The sequence below is a fragment of the Phodopus roborovskii genome, unplaced genomic scaffold (assembly GCF_943737965.1).
Source record: "Phodopus roborovskii unplaced genomic scaffold, PHOROB, whole genome shotgun sequence".
Lineage (NCBI taxonomy): Eukaryota > Metazoa > Chordata > Mammalia > Rodentia > Cricetidae > Phodopus > Phodopus roborovskii.
Window position 1 is genome coordinate 1481111 of NW_026126482.1, and position 16104 is coordinate 1497214.

General features: G+C 49.7%; 1 protein-coding gene across 1 annotated transcript in view; it reads left to right on the top strand.

The window, feature by feature from the left end:
- Positions 1 to 373: 373 nt before the first annotated feature.
- The window catches only part of Ptch1 (patched 1), a 54903-nt gene continuing 39172 nt past the window's right edge, over positions 374 to 16104 (top strand). The window contains exons 1-2 of the mRNA XM_051194136.1: positions 374 to 538; positions 2102 to 2294. Of these exons, the coding sequence (XP_051050093.1) occupies positions 380 to 538; positions 2102 to 2294 (352 nt within the window). The 5' untranslated portion in view covers positions 374 to 379. The remainder of the gene's footprint in view (positions 539 to 2101; positions 2295 to 16104) is intronic.

Here is a 16104-nt window from a genome sequence, read left to right on the forward strand (position 1 = left end):
AGCGGGCGCCGAGGGAGACAGAACGAGTGGCGGGGGTCTGCGCGCGCCTTCTGCCGTGAAGGGGTCGCGGCGCGGGGCGGGGACGTCTGGAGGGACTTGGGGACCGCGAGGCGTGCCCTGGAAGCGCCGGCTCTCGCCTTCCCGCGAGCTGGATGTGGGCAGCGGCGGCCGCAGAGACCTCGGGACTCACGCGCAATGTGGCAATGGAAGGCGCAGGGTCTGAGTCCCCGGCATCGGCCACGGCCACAGCACCCGCAGCGCCCGCCGTGTGAGCGGCAGCAGCGGGTCTGTCACCCGGAGCCGGAGTCCCCGGCGGCCAGCAGCGTCCTCGCGAGCCGAGCGCCTAGGCGCGCCCGGAGCCCGCGGCGGCGGCGGCAACATGGCCTCGGCTGGTAACGCCGCCGGGGCCCTGGGCAGGCAGGCCGGCGGCGGGAGGCGCAGACGGACCGGGGGACTGCACCGCGCCGCGCCGGACCGGGACTATCTGCACCGGCCCAGCTACTGCGACGCTGCCTTCGCTCTGGAGCAGATTTCCAAGGTGCATGCCTGTCCCCTCCTCCTTCTCCACACTTTCCTCCTCTTCCTCTTTGGGATCCCTGCCACACACGCACACAGACACCCTCCTGAGAAAGCAGAAGACGAGTGAAGGTTGAAAATTTCAAACCCTCCCTCCGGACTTCGGAGGAAAGGGCTGTCTGAGGTCCGCAGGGGGTGGAGGGGTGCGTGCGTGCGTGTGTGTGTGCGTGTGTGGTGTGTGCGCGCGCACACGCCCTCCCTGGTGTGCCTTTTCCGGAGCTTTGGAAACGGTCCTGAGTGGACCACCTCCAGGGCGGCCGCGGTGCAGCTCTGCCCCCGGCCTTAGCGCCCTTCACCCGTGCCCCTGCCCTAGGTTGCGGCTTAAACCTCCGCGTTGCCACATTTCTTAACCTCTTCGAGGGGGAGGCGGAGTGGAGAGAGGCGGAGAGAGGCAGAGGGGAGGGAGCCAAAGTAAAGGTGGTTTCCTTTTTTGGCAGCCGGTTCTGCTTTCGTTGAGCTTGAAATCTCTGCTCCCTTAAAAATTATTCTCGGGAGAGGACGTCCCCTCTCTTCCAGGTTTTGGGCCGCCTCTTCTCCCAGCCTGCCGGGGAGAGGGGCAATTGTAAACAAGTTGCCACCTTAAATCTTAGGTGCTGGTGTGCTGAACGGCCGGGTTCATTGTGTTTACGAGGCTGGCTGAAATGTGTGGAATCCGGGGAAGGCGAGCACCTAGCCTGGGGCCCGCTGGGGCCCTGGCCAGCACCAGGGCTCCGCCGACCCGACAGCAGCCTGCGCCCAGCCAGGACCCCCGCCGGCGCCAGCCTGGGCCTCTTCCCCGTACACTCGGCTGTTTTTTTTTAAGATTTCACCAAGAGGGAGTGGGAGAGGAGGGAGAGATCTTATGGCCGCCCTCTTCAGAGCACAAATAGTGTAAGTTGCAGATGGCTGCCGCACTTCTGGCTGAGCTCCCGCGGCGTCTCCCAAGGCCGTGGAAAAGTGTCTGGAGTGAGCTCTGGTTGCCGGGCTCACCACGTGGACCCCCGCGTGCAGCCACCCGCCAGGCCGGGGACCAGATGGGCCACGGTAGCTGTATATTGTCCCTAAGTGCGCTTGCGCTCTTAACCCGCCCTCCGGGTTACCCGAGGAGGCCGAAGGCTGGAGCAGGCTTTAGGGCAAGGGGGGAATCGTGGCCTGCTGGTTTAGTGTTGGACTTCTCTGCTAGCATCACTCAGGCCCTCCCTCTCCAGGTCCTCGATACTAGTGCCTGCCTGCCGTTGGCGGTTCCTCAGTTAGCCTCTCTCCCCAGTACCCCAAGTCTCATTCAGGGATAGTGCTCAGGCCATGCGTGGGGTGCCCCGTGGTACCTAGAGTGCAGTTCCCACGCTGCAGCCTGGCTCTAATTTACAACCTAGTCCCCCACACCCCCAGGGCTCCCTCTGACCAGTCCAGGTTCCAGCCCGGAGGGTAAATCCTTGCGCCACGGTCGCCCACGCCCCCCACTGCTGGGGGTGGGGGGGATCCACAGGCGGGTGTGCTCGGGTAGCGACTCCCGGTCGTTCACTCCTCCCTTCTGCTTCGTCCCCAGGGGAAGGCTACTGGCCGGAAAGCACCGCTGTGGCTGAGAGCGAAGTTTCAGAGACTCTTATTTAAACTGGGTTGTTACATTCAAAAGAACTGCGGCAAGTTTTTGGTTGTGGGTCTCCTTATATTTGGGGCCTTCGCTGTGGGATTAAAGGCAGCTAATCTCGAGACCAACGTGGAGGAGCTGTGGGTGGAAGGTAAGAGACCCGGCGCCGCTGGCGCGCCCTTCGTCTTCCTTCCCTTCCCTGTGTTTGATAAAGATATTTGCCAGCCTGCACCTAGAGCCTCGCAGTGGCCGGCGAAGCCCCTGCCCGCACCAGGGGCGACTGTTTATTGTTTGCATGCCTGGCCTGTAGCCAGGCCCGCCCGACAAAGGCCTCGCTGTAATCTACTCGGGGCGCTGCGCCTTGCTAGGTGTGGTGGGAGAGAGTGGCGGGGGCGCGAGGCCCCTGCGCGGGACGGACCACTCGGCAGGGCCGAGGGGGTGGTCCCTGAGTTCGGCCTGCACCGCCTGCCTGGCCCTGGCCAGGGTGCCAGCGGCCGGAGGAAGGCCTCTCGGATCTGGGCTCTTGGGATAGGCTTCCTTCCCTCCCCCCACCCACCCACCGCGTCTGCCGAGAAAGGAGAGGGGGGTGGAGGGCAAGGCCACCCCTCTAGCTGCAGGGAGTGTGCGCGCCCCCGGGGCGCGCGGGGGGCGGGCGCCGCGCAGGCCTGCGGAGGCGGCCGCGTGTGTGGTCCTGTTTTTGGACAGCTTTCAACTCTGGGGGAAAAAAACATTTGTCTCAAGGTACAAAAAAAAAGGGGCGGGGGGATTGAAAAAAAATAGTAAAGCACAAACTGGAAAGCGTGTTTGCAAAGTAGATTAATGTTTCCTCGCGGGTGGGGACTTTTTAAATGGAATTATTCGGAGGAGGGGGGAAGGCTGCGTTTGGCAGGCTTGCAAGAAAGAAATGTGTGTTTTTAAAGAATGCAGGTTTGATGGGAGGGGCCACGGGAGCTCCCCCTGGGGTGTGTGTGCCGGTCTTTTATCCAGGTTCCTGGATTTGGGGGGTTGGGGACCTGCTTTAGAAAAGGACTTGTAAATTGAAAATAGGTTCTCGAATTCCCCCTACCCCCACCACCACGGATGTTTTTACGTCCTTTGTGATCATAGGCTTTTGTTTTTCCTTTTCTTGTTGGTTGGTCGTTTCTCAGTTATCTCTTTGAAAAGTATCAATCCCTTGTTTGAAAACATTTTAGCCTCTGGTAAACACTACTTGGGGCAGATGTTTCAATCCTAAATATCTTGGTGCATGTCTACTGTAAGCCACCCAGGGCAGAACTTGGAAACCGGAGTTTTTGAGTAATTCCTCAGGATGGCCTTGGAAACTAACCTTCCAGAACATTCCCTTTTTGGTGTTTTGCAAACTAGTGGTGGAGTATGTAGTTGAAAAGTGACAATTAAAATAATAGTTGAAAAGTGACAATTAAAATAATAATCCAAATCGTTAAAAGCAGAACGCATTCCTGCCGTAAGTAGCTTGGTTAATGAGTACAAAAGTGTCTTTTGGATTGATTCCATTAGGTAATTTACCCCCACTTTGCCTCCTTGTCATTGGTAGTGCAGGGAATAGTTTTATTGAGCACCCACTAGTCCCTTAGCAACACATTTCCTGAGTTTCTATACTGCTGTAGGCACTCTGGTAGGAGACATTGCCTAGTACCCTGTGCATCAATCAGACTACTGGAACTCAGTGCGTTTTCACTGGGTTTAGATTTACACTTGGAACTGGTTTATGAAACTTAGGAGAAAAAAAAAAAGGCATTAGTGGGTGTCTCGAGGCAGACTTGGGTACTGGACAGACAAGAGGCAAGAGGGTGTTGTAGTAGGAACAGGCCACTGCCTACAAGACCCTGGAAACCAGCAGGTTTATAGTGTAGAAGCGGAACTCGTGGGTCTACCGTTGGATTTTTCTTCACCGATGACCATGCAACGGTTTGGTTTTTAGTAGTTGGAGCAGTTGTTTCAAGAATGACAGCAGACTTATGAAGAGGGACTTGACACACCTGAGGCAGACACCCTGGCCTGCTTTTGGCATTGAGGACATCCCACCTCCCCCCCAGCTAGTACAGGGGATAACCTGGGGCACCAGCATGCTAGGCACCCCTCCCCCTCTGAGCCACATCCCCAATTCCAGTCTCAGAGTCTTAGCTCCTTCCAGCAATGGCATTTTAGTACATACAGCTCATTGGTTCTTGGAAACACTTAATACTTTTTGAGCATACTCTGGGTAGTATGTATGTATTTATTTTTACAAGCCTTAGAACTCAGTAAAGTACCTACTACTTTATTTTTTATAACATGATCATATATATGTCTATACAGTTATTCTTTTTTTTTTTTTTTCTTCAAATAATGACCTGTTCACTTTTCCTACCATTGAATTTAGGTCATTTAGTCATTGCCTTGGCCTCCTTCAACTCATTTATTTCTTGATTGCCTTCTACAGGAAGCAAGTTTCATAAATTAGTTAAGCTGGGAACCCAATGTCACAGTACCTAGAGGTCTTGTTTATGGTATACGGAATTTAGTGTTACTCTGTGAGCCTTTGCTTTTAGAAATAAATTCCCAGTGGTTATGGGTAGCTCTGGAGGTCAGTAAATTACAGTGATCAGTTTGGGTTCACCTTTGCTTCATCAGTCTCTTAGGTAAGTTCTTTATCACTGTCGGCAAAGTTACCTGATACTTTCTTCAGGTTCTGTGTGTGATTACAGGAGCCAAGAGTTTACTGTGCACACAAACAAGATGAGGAGAGGTCTCACATGTCCCCAGTTAAGCATCAGAAGGGAGGAAAGACAGATTGTAAGAGAAGAGGGAAGCTGGAGGACAGTTTAGAAAGGTTGCTGTGTCTTCTGCGATGAGTTGCCTGTGTGTGTGTGTTTCTGTCTGCCAAAATACATATTTTCACTACCACCAGAAAATTTAGGAATCTCCTCCACGGCTGTATATCATAGCTTAATATCCTGAAGAGATAACTGTAACCTCACCGCAAAGATGAAGCCATTGTTTCCCTTCCCCCCTCCCTTCACACACACACACACACACACACACCACGCTGTCTGTGCATGGATAAGTGACGTTTCGATTCTGTTAAGATGTCGGTTTAATGATCACCTGTCAAGAAACTAACCATATATGAATCTTGGGGTGTATTTTTTTTTTGCACGTCACAGATGTCAACAAGAGCATACTTGTGAACGGACCAGAAAGGTTTGATAAAGACCTTGGTGTGGTTGGGCACCTACCGTCACAGAAACGTGACGGCACATAAACGCAAAGTCACAAATGGCTTTTTCCGGGGGTAGTATATGGTCAGTGTGAGTTCTCTGTGCCTACTCTGCGCCAGGCAATGGCCAAAACTCATGAGGAGAAGGGTGATGCCAACCTGTAGATGAGTCACTAGATGGTTAATTGCCAAGTTGCTAGGGAAATCAGCCAAGATTTTCAGGATGGTCCCGGGCCTGGGAAGGTAGAGGTGAGGGACATTCTAGGCAGAAGAAAGAGGATGAGTGAAGGCTCAAAAAAAAAGTTTGGTGTGTGTGTGTGGGGGGGGGTAGCCTTTAGTGTTAACCTTCCAGTGACAGAATGAACGGTGGGGGGGGGCATCTGGTGGCTATTTCTTCAACATGCTGTAGTGGATCTGCAGTTCTTAATTAGCTCCTGGTACCCTTCCTGATACCAGAAGTGTTTGTATTTACTTCTCAGGATGCTTAAGGAAACTGTTTTTTGTTTTTAAATTGTGCCCATTTCTCAATGGCATTTCTTTTGGCTTAGCCAATCTGCCTTCCTACTTAATATCTGCATCCCTTTGCCTACTCCCCCCCACCCCCTCCAGCTCTCTGTTACAAGTTTGTTGTCAAGCTACTCTTGTGACAGAATCTTCATTTATCTCCCAGGATAAAAGCTTAGCCAGCGCCTGGCCCCCTTTTCTGAAAAGGGCAACAACCTTGAAATGACTCCATATTGCCCTGGTGTTTGGTTATTAAGGGCTTCAAGGCCAGTATGGGAGTGTGTGTGTGTGTGGGGGGGTGAGAATTAATTAAAGAGGAATAGAAGATTTTGCTTTAAAAAAAAAAAAAAACGCTTATTTGATGGGCAGTCACAGTCTCAGGCCTATACTGTGTGCTTTGTGTGTACATTGCACGGCCAGAGCCATCATCCTTCAATCCCTCAGCCTTGGCACTCACTGTGAGAGGCAGCACACCCCATAGAGTGTTCAGCAGAGCCCCCAGATTCTACCCACTGGGTCCCAGCAGCACTGTCCTAGTCAGGCCAGCGGAATCCCATTCATTGTTAGATTCCCCAACTGAGAACCACTGAGTTGGATGATGAATGCCTGGGTAGAACACCCATGCTTTGCTGCTCTGATTGGGTCTGCAAAGGCACCACTGTGTATGTGTGTGTCTGCACAGTTTGATGAACAAGAGGTGGCTATTCAAAGAGCAAGTGTACATACAGGAAAGGTGCAAGCAAGTTGTTGGCTTTCCTTTTCTTCTCAGAAAAGTGAATGACAAGTAAAAGCCACCAATAGCTGCTCGGAAAGAAAAGAAAAAAAAAAAAAAAACTAGCAGGTGGCTCAGGCATTCCTCACAAAGGGGCAGTTGGTGAGCCCTGAAACCATCTCTAGGCTGCCCACCATTCTCGACCCACCAAGAAGATCGTTCACAAGCCAGTTTGGGTCATGGACTGTTTGAGACGCATCCAGCGCCGCTTGGAGCTTGCAGGAGATGACAGCTTCCAGATGTATGAGCCGCCTGGTCTGTGTGTTTAGGTTATACACCACAGCTGATGCTGAGATTAATGCCGGGGAGATTGGTCTGCTTTTCCACAATACCGTGTTTATATTTCATTTGGATTTCTCCCTCAGTGCTGACCTGCCTGTGACCCCTGGGGCCCTATCCACTTGGGGTGAGGTGGTACTTACTAGCTCTTGCTAAATTTCTCTTGCTGGGGGGCGGTTGGTAAAGAGGGGTTCCACGTTCTGTAGAGAAAGGGGTTTTTGGATAGAGAGGGGCTTCTTGTGGCTGCCCGAGAGTGAGCCCCTAAAGACTGCTCAGCTCGGGAGGTGATGCATCAGGGTTCTGAAATGCAGGGGTTTACAGTTATTTTGAAGGAGACAGGATTTCATGGGAGCCATTTCGCACAAAAGTCTTTTATCTCCTGGCAACACTGTTTTTGACATTTTTTTTTTTAAGGCGGCAGGGCATGGGGAGGGGTGAGGGCATTAAATCATGGTGCCCCTAGGATTCTCATGGTCTGTTGCTGATCACCCAGCGCCCAATACAGGCTCCTGACTGTTTGTCCCTTCCTTTCTATGTCTTGTCCCTCCTGCCCTCCTCTCTCCGCCCACTCACTCCAACACTGCTCAAGTTCACCTCCTCACAAGTGGGTCCGCTCTGAAAAGGTCATTCTTCTGGCCAGTTAGGGAAGAGTTGGTAGATGTGCCCTTTTGAACCGGTGGTGGGTGTGGTGGGAGCCTTGCTTTTCCTGTTGAGGACATTTTTGCAGACTTTGGGCATGTTCTTTCTATGTGTATAAAATGACCAAAATGTGTGAAATAAGCCTTTGCCGTGACCCTCCCCCCACACGATGCAGGGGAAACCTGAGCCCTGTAGCATCTCTGAGCTGCCGCTGAGTGAGCCACAAACTGGAACATTTTTCACCCAGGCACCTTGATGATGTACATCAGCCTTTCCCTGAATGGAACACACATCAGAGCCAGTAGAAATACAGGGCTTTGGTACAGATGAAGAGGACTGGTTTCCTTATCCAATTTTTGGCTGGCTCAGTAGCCTTAGATGTTCCGTTCTCATGAGAGAGCTCTGTTAACACCCCAGAGTTCAGAAGGTTCTGCTTGGGGGGGGGGCAGTTCAGTGTGGACAGAGGAAGAAGTTCTTGGAGTCTTCTCAGTGGGAACATGTTCTGAATGCACAGATACAATCAGGATTGCCCTGGAAATACAAGCCCTTTTGGGTCCTCTCTGCTGCCAATCTCTGGATTTGTGTTCCTTACAGTCCAAATCAGATTGCGGATCCTTTCATATTAGACTGTTATTCCCTTTAAACTACATTCTATTCATTTTTTCCCTGCATATCAGTATTTAAGTAGATTTGGCAGAAGAGAAAATTTAGTCTCTCTGGACAGTAAAATCTTGCCACTGAGAAACTGCCTGGATGTTGGGAGAAAGCTGTATCCCTTCCCTTGTACCTCAGGGGTAGGGGGTTAGGGTGGTGGTGTTGGGATTTAATTGGAGTTTAGAGCATAATTGGCAAAACAATTATGTGTTGGGGAGCCTGTTTGGTGGCCAGTCAAGTGTCTTCTAATGGAGGACAAGGTTGTTGGAGAGGTTTAATAGAAGGCAGGGTCTTACTTGTAATCCAGAAGTCCAGGTGTAAATTGGCCTGACCAGTCCACCCTGCCTGTGGTTCCCACGGCACTTGCCTGTGGGGTTGAGGCAGGTGTAGAAGCAGACTTCTATGCATGTCCCAGAATATGCTTTGTATCCCTCCTGTTGGGATAAGCAGACAGAAGCAGATGCGCTAAGTGGAGCGGCGGAAGCAAAGGAGCTGGAAGTGGACCTTGAGTCGGTGTGCTTAAGGGCTCTGGCTACTAGCTCAGGGATCCTGCCCAAAAATGCCAGATGTATTACATAGTCAAGGATTGCAATGTAAACAGCGCTCCGTGCCACGAGGCAGGGTGGTCCACCTCCTGTTTAAGAAGAGCAGAGCATACCGTTGGCTGTCTGTCCACTCAGCACAGGGGTTCTGCTTGAGTTAGGGGGCTGCATAATCAATGTTTGGAAGGCAACAAACAGCATCCTGTACTCCATAGAGAAGGAACTTGCCTTTTACACAGGGGCTTGGAGATGTGGTTCAGTAAGTAGTACAGCACTTGATAGCATGCCCCCTAAACCCTGAGTTCTAGCCTTACTGCCGCCAGAACAAACAAGTAACACACAAACGTTGACTAGCATGGGGGGTTGGGAACGAGCAGGAAGAAAGTTATATTCTCCAAGAAGCATCCTTAAGTTACTGTGAACAGTGTTCTTGCCATCTGCTCTTGGTTAAATTGAGAGGTGAGGGGAAGCTAGGCCAAGATAGACCAGCTTTCCTCAGGACCTCCTACAGTGTGAGAGGAAGCTGCTGGGTTGGTTCACCTTCTGGGTTTAAGCTCAAGATTTATCACAAGGCTGCTTCGATGTCGCACTGGGAGGTGGCTCAGGATACCTTGTCAGATTCTTGGCTTTCCAGTTTGCTGAACTTTCTAGATGAAGTCAGGGTGTAGCAACTGGCCAGGGGTGATGAGTAGCTGGGCATCTTTCTACGTGCTGTCCACTCAGGTGTATTTTTACAGTGCTGCAGAAAGTTAAGAATCAGAAAGTCTAGAGAGACCACAGGATGTGTATTTAGTCTTCTGAGAAAGGACCAGACTCACAGTTAAGGGGAAAAGGGAAAAAAAAAAAAAAAAAAAAAAAAAAAAAAAAAAAAAGGAACATATTTTGTGAGTTAGGAGGAAATCGGATTTTGGCAATTGTTAAAATAAGTGCTCTAATATTTTCCTGATTTAAGAATGCCATCCATAGCATGTTCAGGAGCACTCCTTTAAAAAATGGTAATAGTAAAAACAGGAAATTTGAGATTACAGAAAATAGAGGGTTCTTGACTATCCCCTCCCCCTGCCTTTCCCCTCCCCCGCTATCCCCTCCCCCGTCTTTCCCCTCCCACACTCCTCAATTTCCTTTGCTCCTTTACTGGGAAACCAGAAACCATTACAAAATGGTTAAATATCACAAATGCCTCTGCTTAAATAGTCTAAGGAGAAAAAAAAAATACCATAACATTTTTTCCCTAGCTGCCTAAGAGGTTACTTGGTTTCAACCTGTTTCCCCTAAGGAAGTTCTCACACTGTTACAATCAGTTAAAAATATGTCAAGTATAGCACATCATTTTAATCTGTATGTGGTCCAGAAAAGCTTGTCTAACACCTTGCTCGGTTGCAGTCAGTGCTTGCAATTTGAGAGACTCTGGACTAGGGCTAAATATCTGTTAGCTACTCTCTGTAGAGATTTGGGGATAGGATGACCCCCTTTTTTTTTTTCTTCTTCTTCTTCTTTTTCGTCTTCTTCTTGTTCCTTTTTTTTTTTTTTTTTTTTTTTTCCTTAAAATAGGCTACAGTTTCACATGGGCTCCCCAAAGAAATCTCTCTCTCTTTTTGTTTCCCACACCAATTGATTTATCATTTTGCTTGCAAGCAGATCCAGAATGTTAGGGCAAGAACACACTCACTTTTTTCTCGTAACTTTTTTGTTGCGGACCGAAACCAGTTGACTTGAATAAATTTTTCTGAGGCCTGAATGTAGCCAGCAACGTGGAAAAATCTTGCCATTCAGGGCCGTCTGAATGTACATTTCAGCCACACAGTAAGCTTCATTGGTAAGCACTGGACTGCTAAATACAACCATTTTTCGCAGCAGCCAGTTAGACAGGTGATTAGCATAATTAGCACGGCACAGCTATACATATGGTAATGTTGAGTGTGTAAGTGCCAGCTGCAGAGTAAAATTTATGTCAGGGGTCGGCAGGGCTGTGCGAAAGTATTGTGTCCCAGCTGCAGGTCAGGGTCGCCAAAGCTTACCTCCTTTTCTCTCGTTGGTGAATAACGCCAAACAGAAGAGAAAGACAGAAATATAACAGGTACTGCTTTGACCGAACAGCCCGGTTCTGTGTGATAGGAACGGTTCTGTAACGTTGCACACGCATACACATGCCTGTGCACACTTGCAGAAGTCCCATTACTTTTCTCTACAAGCTTCAAGCAGGTATTCATGAATGGGGGTGGGGGGTGGGGTAGGTGGGAAAATGAACCTGAGGGTTTCCAGGAAGGGGAGGGAGTTCCAGGCACTGAGCTACATAAGCTAAAAGTTGTGTTTTTGTCCATCTTTCCCTCACTCCTGGTCTACTCTCCTGCCCTACCCACATCGTTTGCCTCACACTACATGTGGGGAGAATTCCTCACTGTCTTCATCTTCAGGGAAAAGGGCTACCTTGGACAAGGTTTCATTGGTGAGATTCTGCCCCAAGTACTTGTCTGTCTAGGGAAAAGTGTGTGTGTGTGTGTGTGTGAGAGAGAGAGAGACTCCTCCCCCCCCCCCGTGTGTGTGTGTGTGTGTGTGTGTGTGTGTGTGTGAGAGAGAGAGAGAGAGAGACTCCTCCCCCCCCCGTGTGTGTGTGTGTGTGTGTGTGTGTGTGTGTGTGTGAGAGAGAGAGAGAGAGAGACTCCTCCCCCCATGTGTGTGTGTGTGTGTGTGTGAGAGAGAGAGACTCCTCCCCCCCCCCGTGTGTGTGTGTGTGTGTGTGTGTGTGTGTGTGTGTGTGTGTGTGTAAAAGAGAGGACCCCCCCCATGGGCAGCCACACTTCCTATATGTAATCACTGTCAGATTTCACTAAACTCTTAACAGATAAAATAGAAAAAAATATGTAGGGCCCTTGTTTGAAAGAACAGCCCTGAATGGCTCACACTCTGAAACGCCTGTTGAGGGTGCAGTGAGGCATTTGTACGTCTTCCACCCAAAGCATTTTTCTCTGCCCTTCCCTCCCCCACTTGTTTGGTTGGTGGCTGAAAGAAATGGCAGTGTTGACAGAATCTCGTTCACACACCATGCTGACCCCGTGATGAAACTTCCTCCTGGCACCAGGAGGTCCTTATGTACTGGCCCCTAATCCAGCTAATCCCGATGGTAACAAAATCATGAAAGTGGCCCCCAGTGCTGCGTGTCTCTGCATAGATGCACAGGGAAGGCCAGTGTGGCGCTTCCCAGAGGCCAGGGACCTGCCTAAAAAGGTGGGGGCTGCAGTCTCTCTGCTTGCCTGCTCAAGAGGCTGGGTACAGGCTTTCAGAAGACTATGGAGAACAGACTTGTCAGCCTCACTAAGATGGGTTGGTGACGCACAGCCCTGGCCAGCAAATACTTGGGGTGTGTGTGTGTGTGTGTGTGTGTGTGTGTGTGTGTGTGTGTGTGTGTATTCATTCTTATGTAGGTGGGGATTGCCTTGAACTTCTGACTCATAGGACCCACCCAGCTCAGCTTTATATGTGCTAGGCAGACATACTTACTGCCAACTGAGTGATTCCAGTCCCCTTTATTATTTAGTTAATTACTTTGTTGTTTTGAGACAGTCTTACTATATAGTCCTGGCTGGCCTGGAACTCACTCTGTAGACAGAGATCTGCCTGCCTATGTCTCCCCAAGTGCTGGGATTAAAGGCGTGTGCACCGCTATGCCAGGCAGCCCTTTTTATTTTCTTAAAATTAAGAATGAAAGCCTCAACTAGAGGTAATTACCTGTGTTGGTTTCTGGTTCCGCCTCCTGGAGGAGTTGGGCTTCCCTTAGTGTTTGCTTTTCTGCAGTGCCTTCAGGTGAGTTTGGGGCACTTCACAGCCTGGCAAGGCACGACGCAGTGTCGAGGAATAGAGGATGTGTCTGGCTGGGCCCTCCAGGAATTCAGGCAAACACTGCAGTTTTGGTTTGGGTAAGAGCTCTTGCCATTGCAGCATGAAGAAGGGGCCACCAACAGACACAGGGCTGTCTCTGGAGCTGCTGCGGGCCGCAGGCCGGTGGCAGAGTGTTGGGCTGACCTAATTGCATCTGACAGGGCAAGTGGGGAAGGCCATTCAGAGGAAGCAGCCCTGGTTGGTAACAGATGGCACTGTGAGGGGCTGGTCTGTGGCATGGGGGGTGGGGGGGTCAGCGGGGCGCCGATGCCCGCCCAGTGCTCTGGTGGGTGGCTGCACACTAGTGCAACTACCTGCCTTCAGCTCTCTGAGGTGTGGTCTGTGTGTGGGTGAGTGAGTGAGTGTGTTTTGCTTTCAACGAGTTTTTTGTGTGGTTGTCCTTTCGGGAGGCTACCGGTACACTTGGAGCTCTGATTCCAGCATATTCCCATGGCGGGCACTTTATACCCAAGAGGCGGAGGATACAAGGTCCAGACGACCTTTGAGCAGAACCCTTCCTCCACAGGGGTGGGTGGTGGGGACAGAGACTAAACCTCACCCAGAGTTTTCAGCCGGTTCACTACCTACATCACTACTTTTTTTTTTTTTTGGTCCTCTCTCTCACTTAGAAATGGCAATAATTTTGGAGTCCTTCATTTTAGCAGTGTGTATATTTTGGCCCTCCGAGTAGCTGACAAGCAGTCACATCACTGGAAGAAGGGCCTGACGCAACTAATGGGTGACAACCTCTCTTTGAGGCTACTCGATAATTCGCAGGATTAATCGGATGTGAATGTGCCCTAGTATGTATGTACAGACCCCATTTTCCTAATTGGACTCTGAGTGGGTACTTTTCAGGCTGAAAGGGTCATTTGTTTTGACTGACTGACTTTTGGGGGCTCTGGGGGGAGGAATTACTATCTTGTACAGATGACTGCCTGTTCCCAGGGCTCTGTGCTGAGGTCATTCATTCATTCACTCATTCATTCATCTGTGTAACACATTCTGAGTGTGTGCCCTGCTCCTGGTTTGCCCCTGTTGCTCACTCATGGGTGGGGGAAGACACACTTGATTCGGGCCTCTAGATCAGCTTTCAGCCATTTGCAAGAAGCTTCCACTGAAAACTTGTATTGTGACTGCAGGGGGGGAGGCGTCTTTTACTTAGGCTGTGTGGAAGACAGTGACTGTTCAGCAGGGGACATTCTGAGGAAGCAACTCTGGTCTAGAGTAAACTGGAATATCGCCCATCCAGAGGGTGTGGTTTGGTTGAATGCTCCGCCCCCCCCCCCATGCTTCCCTTTGGAAAATGATGCTGGATAGTTTGAGGAGAAAAAGGTCACAGCGCCTGATTTAGAAATAGCAGAAGCAACGATGTGCCACCTCCTTCAACACACTGGTGTGTCAGCTTTATATTTGGAGGCCGATACATAGAGTTTAAAAGAAAGGGGGCTGGGTCAGAAGGAAGAGTGAGGCCTTGGTCCATGGGGCCCCCTTAAACAGTGCGGGCCTCCTCCTTACTGACAATGAGGTAATTGACACAAACAGATTTGTCCAGGAAATAAGATGGACATTATTTATCTGCATTCTCAAAGCTCAGACCGTGAGCTTAGTATCCTCTGGGATCTGATTTGTCCAAGTGCCTGTGAAGTGTAAGGAAGCTGGCAGGGTTGTTGAATTAGACCAGTACCACCTCTTAGAGCCCCATTATGACCTTGTCCCGCATCTCTCTCCTCCAGCGCTGGTGCTGGGAACTGAGTCCTGCTGCTTTCAAGCCCAGTGCCTGTGGGACGTAGCTGGCCCAGGGTTGATGGAGTTACAGTCGCAATCAGAGTTTCTCTAAGGAAACACTGATTTTCAGAGCTGGGCAGGTGGACAGTGTCACACAACTGCAAGAGATTGCCTTGGGCCTCGGGGTCCTGAGTGTTGTTCAGAGAGGGCCAGGGTTTACTTTATTGCTAGAGGTAATACATTTAGTGATGAGGAGGATTAAAAGATGCAGTAGGGAATATGCATTAAGCCCTTTTCATTGTTAACTAGATAGGGTCTCACACAACCTAGGCTGCTCCTTCCTTGAAGCCACTAAGTAGCTAAGGATGGCTTTGAGCTTCTGATTCTCCTGCCTCTGAACCTTGAGGGCTGGGGTCACAGGACTGCTCCACCATGTGTATATTCTTTCCATGCTTGGTGACTGGACCTGGGATTTCTTGCTGGGGAAGCACTCTGTTGCCTGAGCGCCTCCCCCAGCCATTGAACTGACATTATTTTTTCTTTCTTTATTATCTTTAATTATATGTCTGTGGCTGTGGCCTGCATGTGGGTATGCAGATGCCATACCCAAGAAGGCCAGAGGCATTAGATCCCCTGGAACTGGAGTTGCAGGCAGTTGTGAATCAGCCGATGTGGGTGCTGAGAACTGAACTCAGGTCCTCTAGAAGAGCAGGAGGTGCTCTTAACTGCTGAGCCGCCTTCCAGCCCTTAAGTTTGATTTTATGTTTTGTTTGTTTGTTTGTTTTTGGGGTTTTTTTTTTTTTTTTTTTTTTGGAGACAGGGTGTCTCTCTGTAGCTTTGGAGCCTCTCCTGGCACTCCTGGAACACGCAGAGATCCGCCTGCCTCTGCATCCCAAGTGCTGGGACTAAAGGCGTGAGCCACCAACGCCCAGCCTGAAGTTTGTTTTTAATCCATACGTCTGGGACGTCTTGTCTTCTCACTTGTCGCTTCTTCTTTGCTCTCTACTTCCCTTTCTTTCTTTCTTTCTTTCTTTCTTTCTTTCTTTTTTTCTTTCTTTCTTTTTTGGTCTTGTTACAAGGAAGTCTGCATTTCAAAAAACTAAAAATGAGTAAACTTCTCAAAGAAATCAGGTAAATATCCAGAGACCATTACTCAGTAATCAATGGCTGCTACTATGGTTCACTGGTCCTATAGCTAATTGAGGAATGCTGAGTTATGTGGATCATTTTGTTGCATAGGTACCTTCCTCTACGTTATTTTGTAAGCATTAGATTTTTTTTTTTTTTTTTTAAACTAGGCAAGAGAGACTTTGGAGGTGGGAAAGAGACAAGGATTTTAATAGAAATAAGTTTCTTAGGCAGTCTCAAGTAGCCAAGAAGAAAAGAGATGCCATTTAAAATTAAATTCATTTGTTCAGTCGTTCATTCTTGGAATTGAACTAGGGTCTCCTACGTGTCTGTCAAAACGTCTATCCCCAAACTACATCCTAAACACCAAGCAAATTATTTTTAGATTGCAGAACTTTGATACTTAGTGTAGGTAGTAGTAAATGGGGTCTACACACACACCCCAAGCCCTTGAACCCTTCAGATCTTTTTAAGTCAGAGGGTAGGAGACCAGCTCTTGTCTGCAAGGCTGTAATCATCTGAAGTGGGTTCTGTGGTACTTCAGAGCATCAGAATGGCAGGCAGCAAAGTCAGGCTGTCCTTTCACTGTAATTCACCATAGGCGTTTGCCAAGACAGCT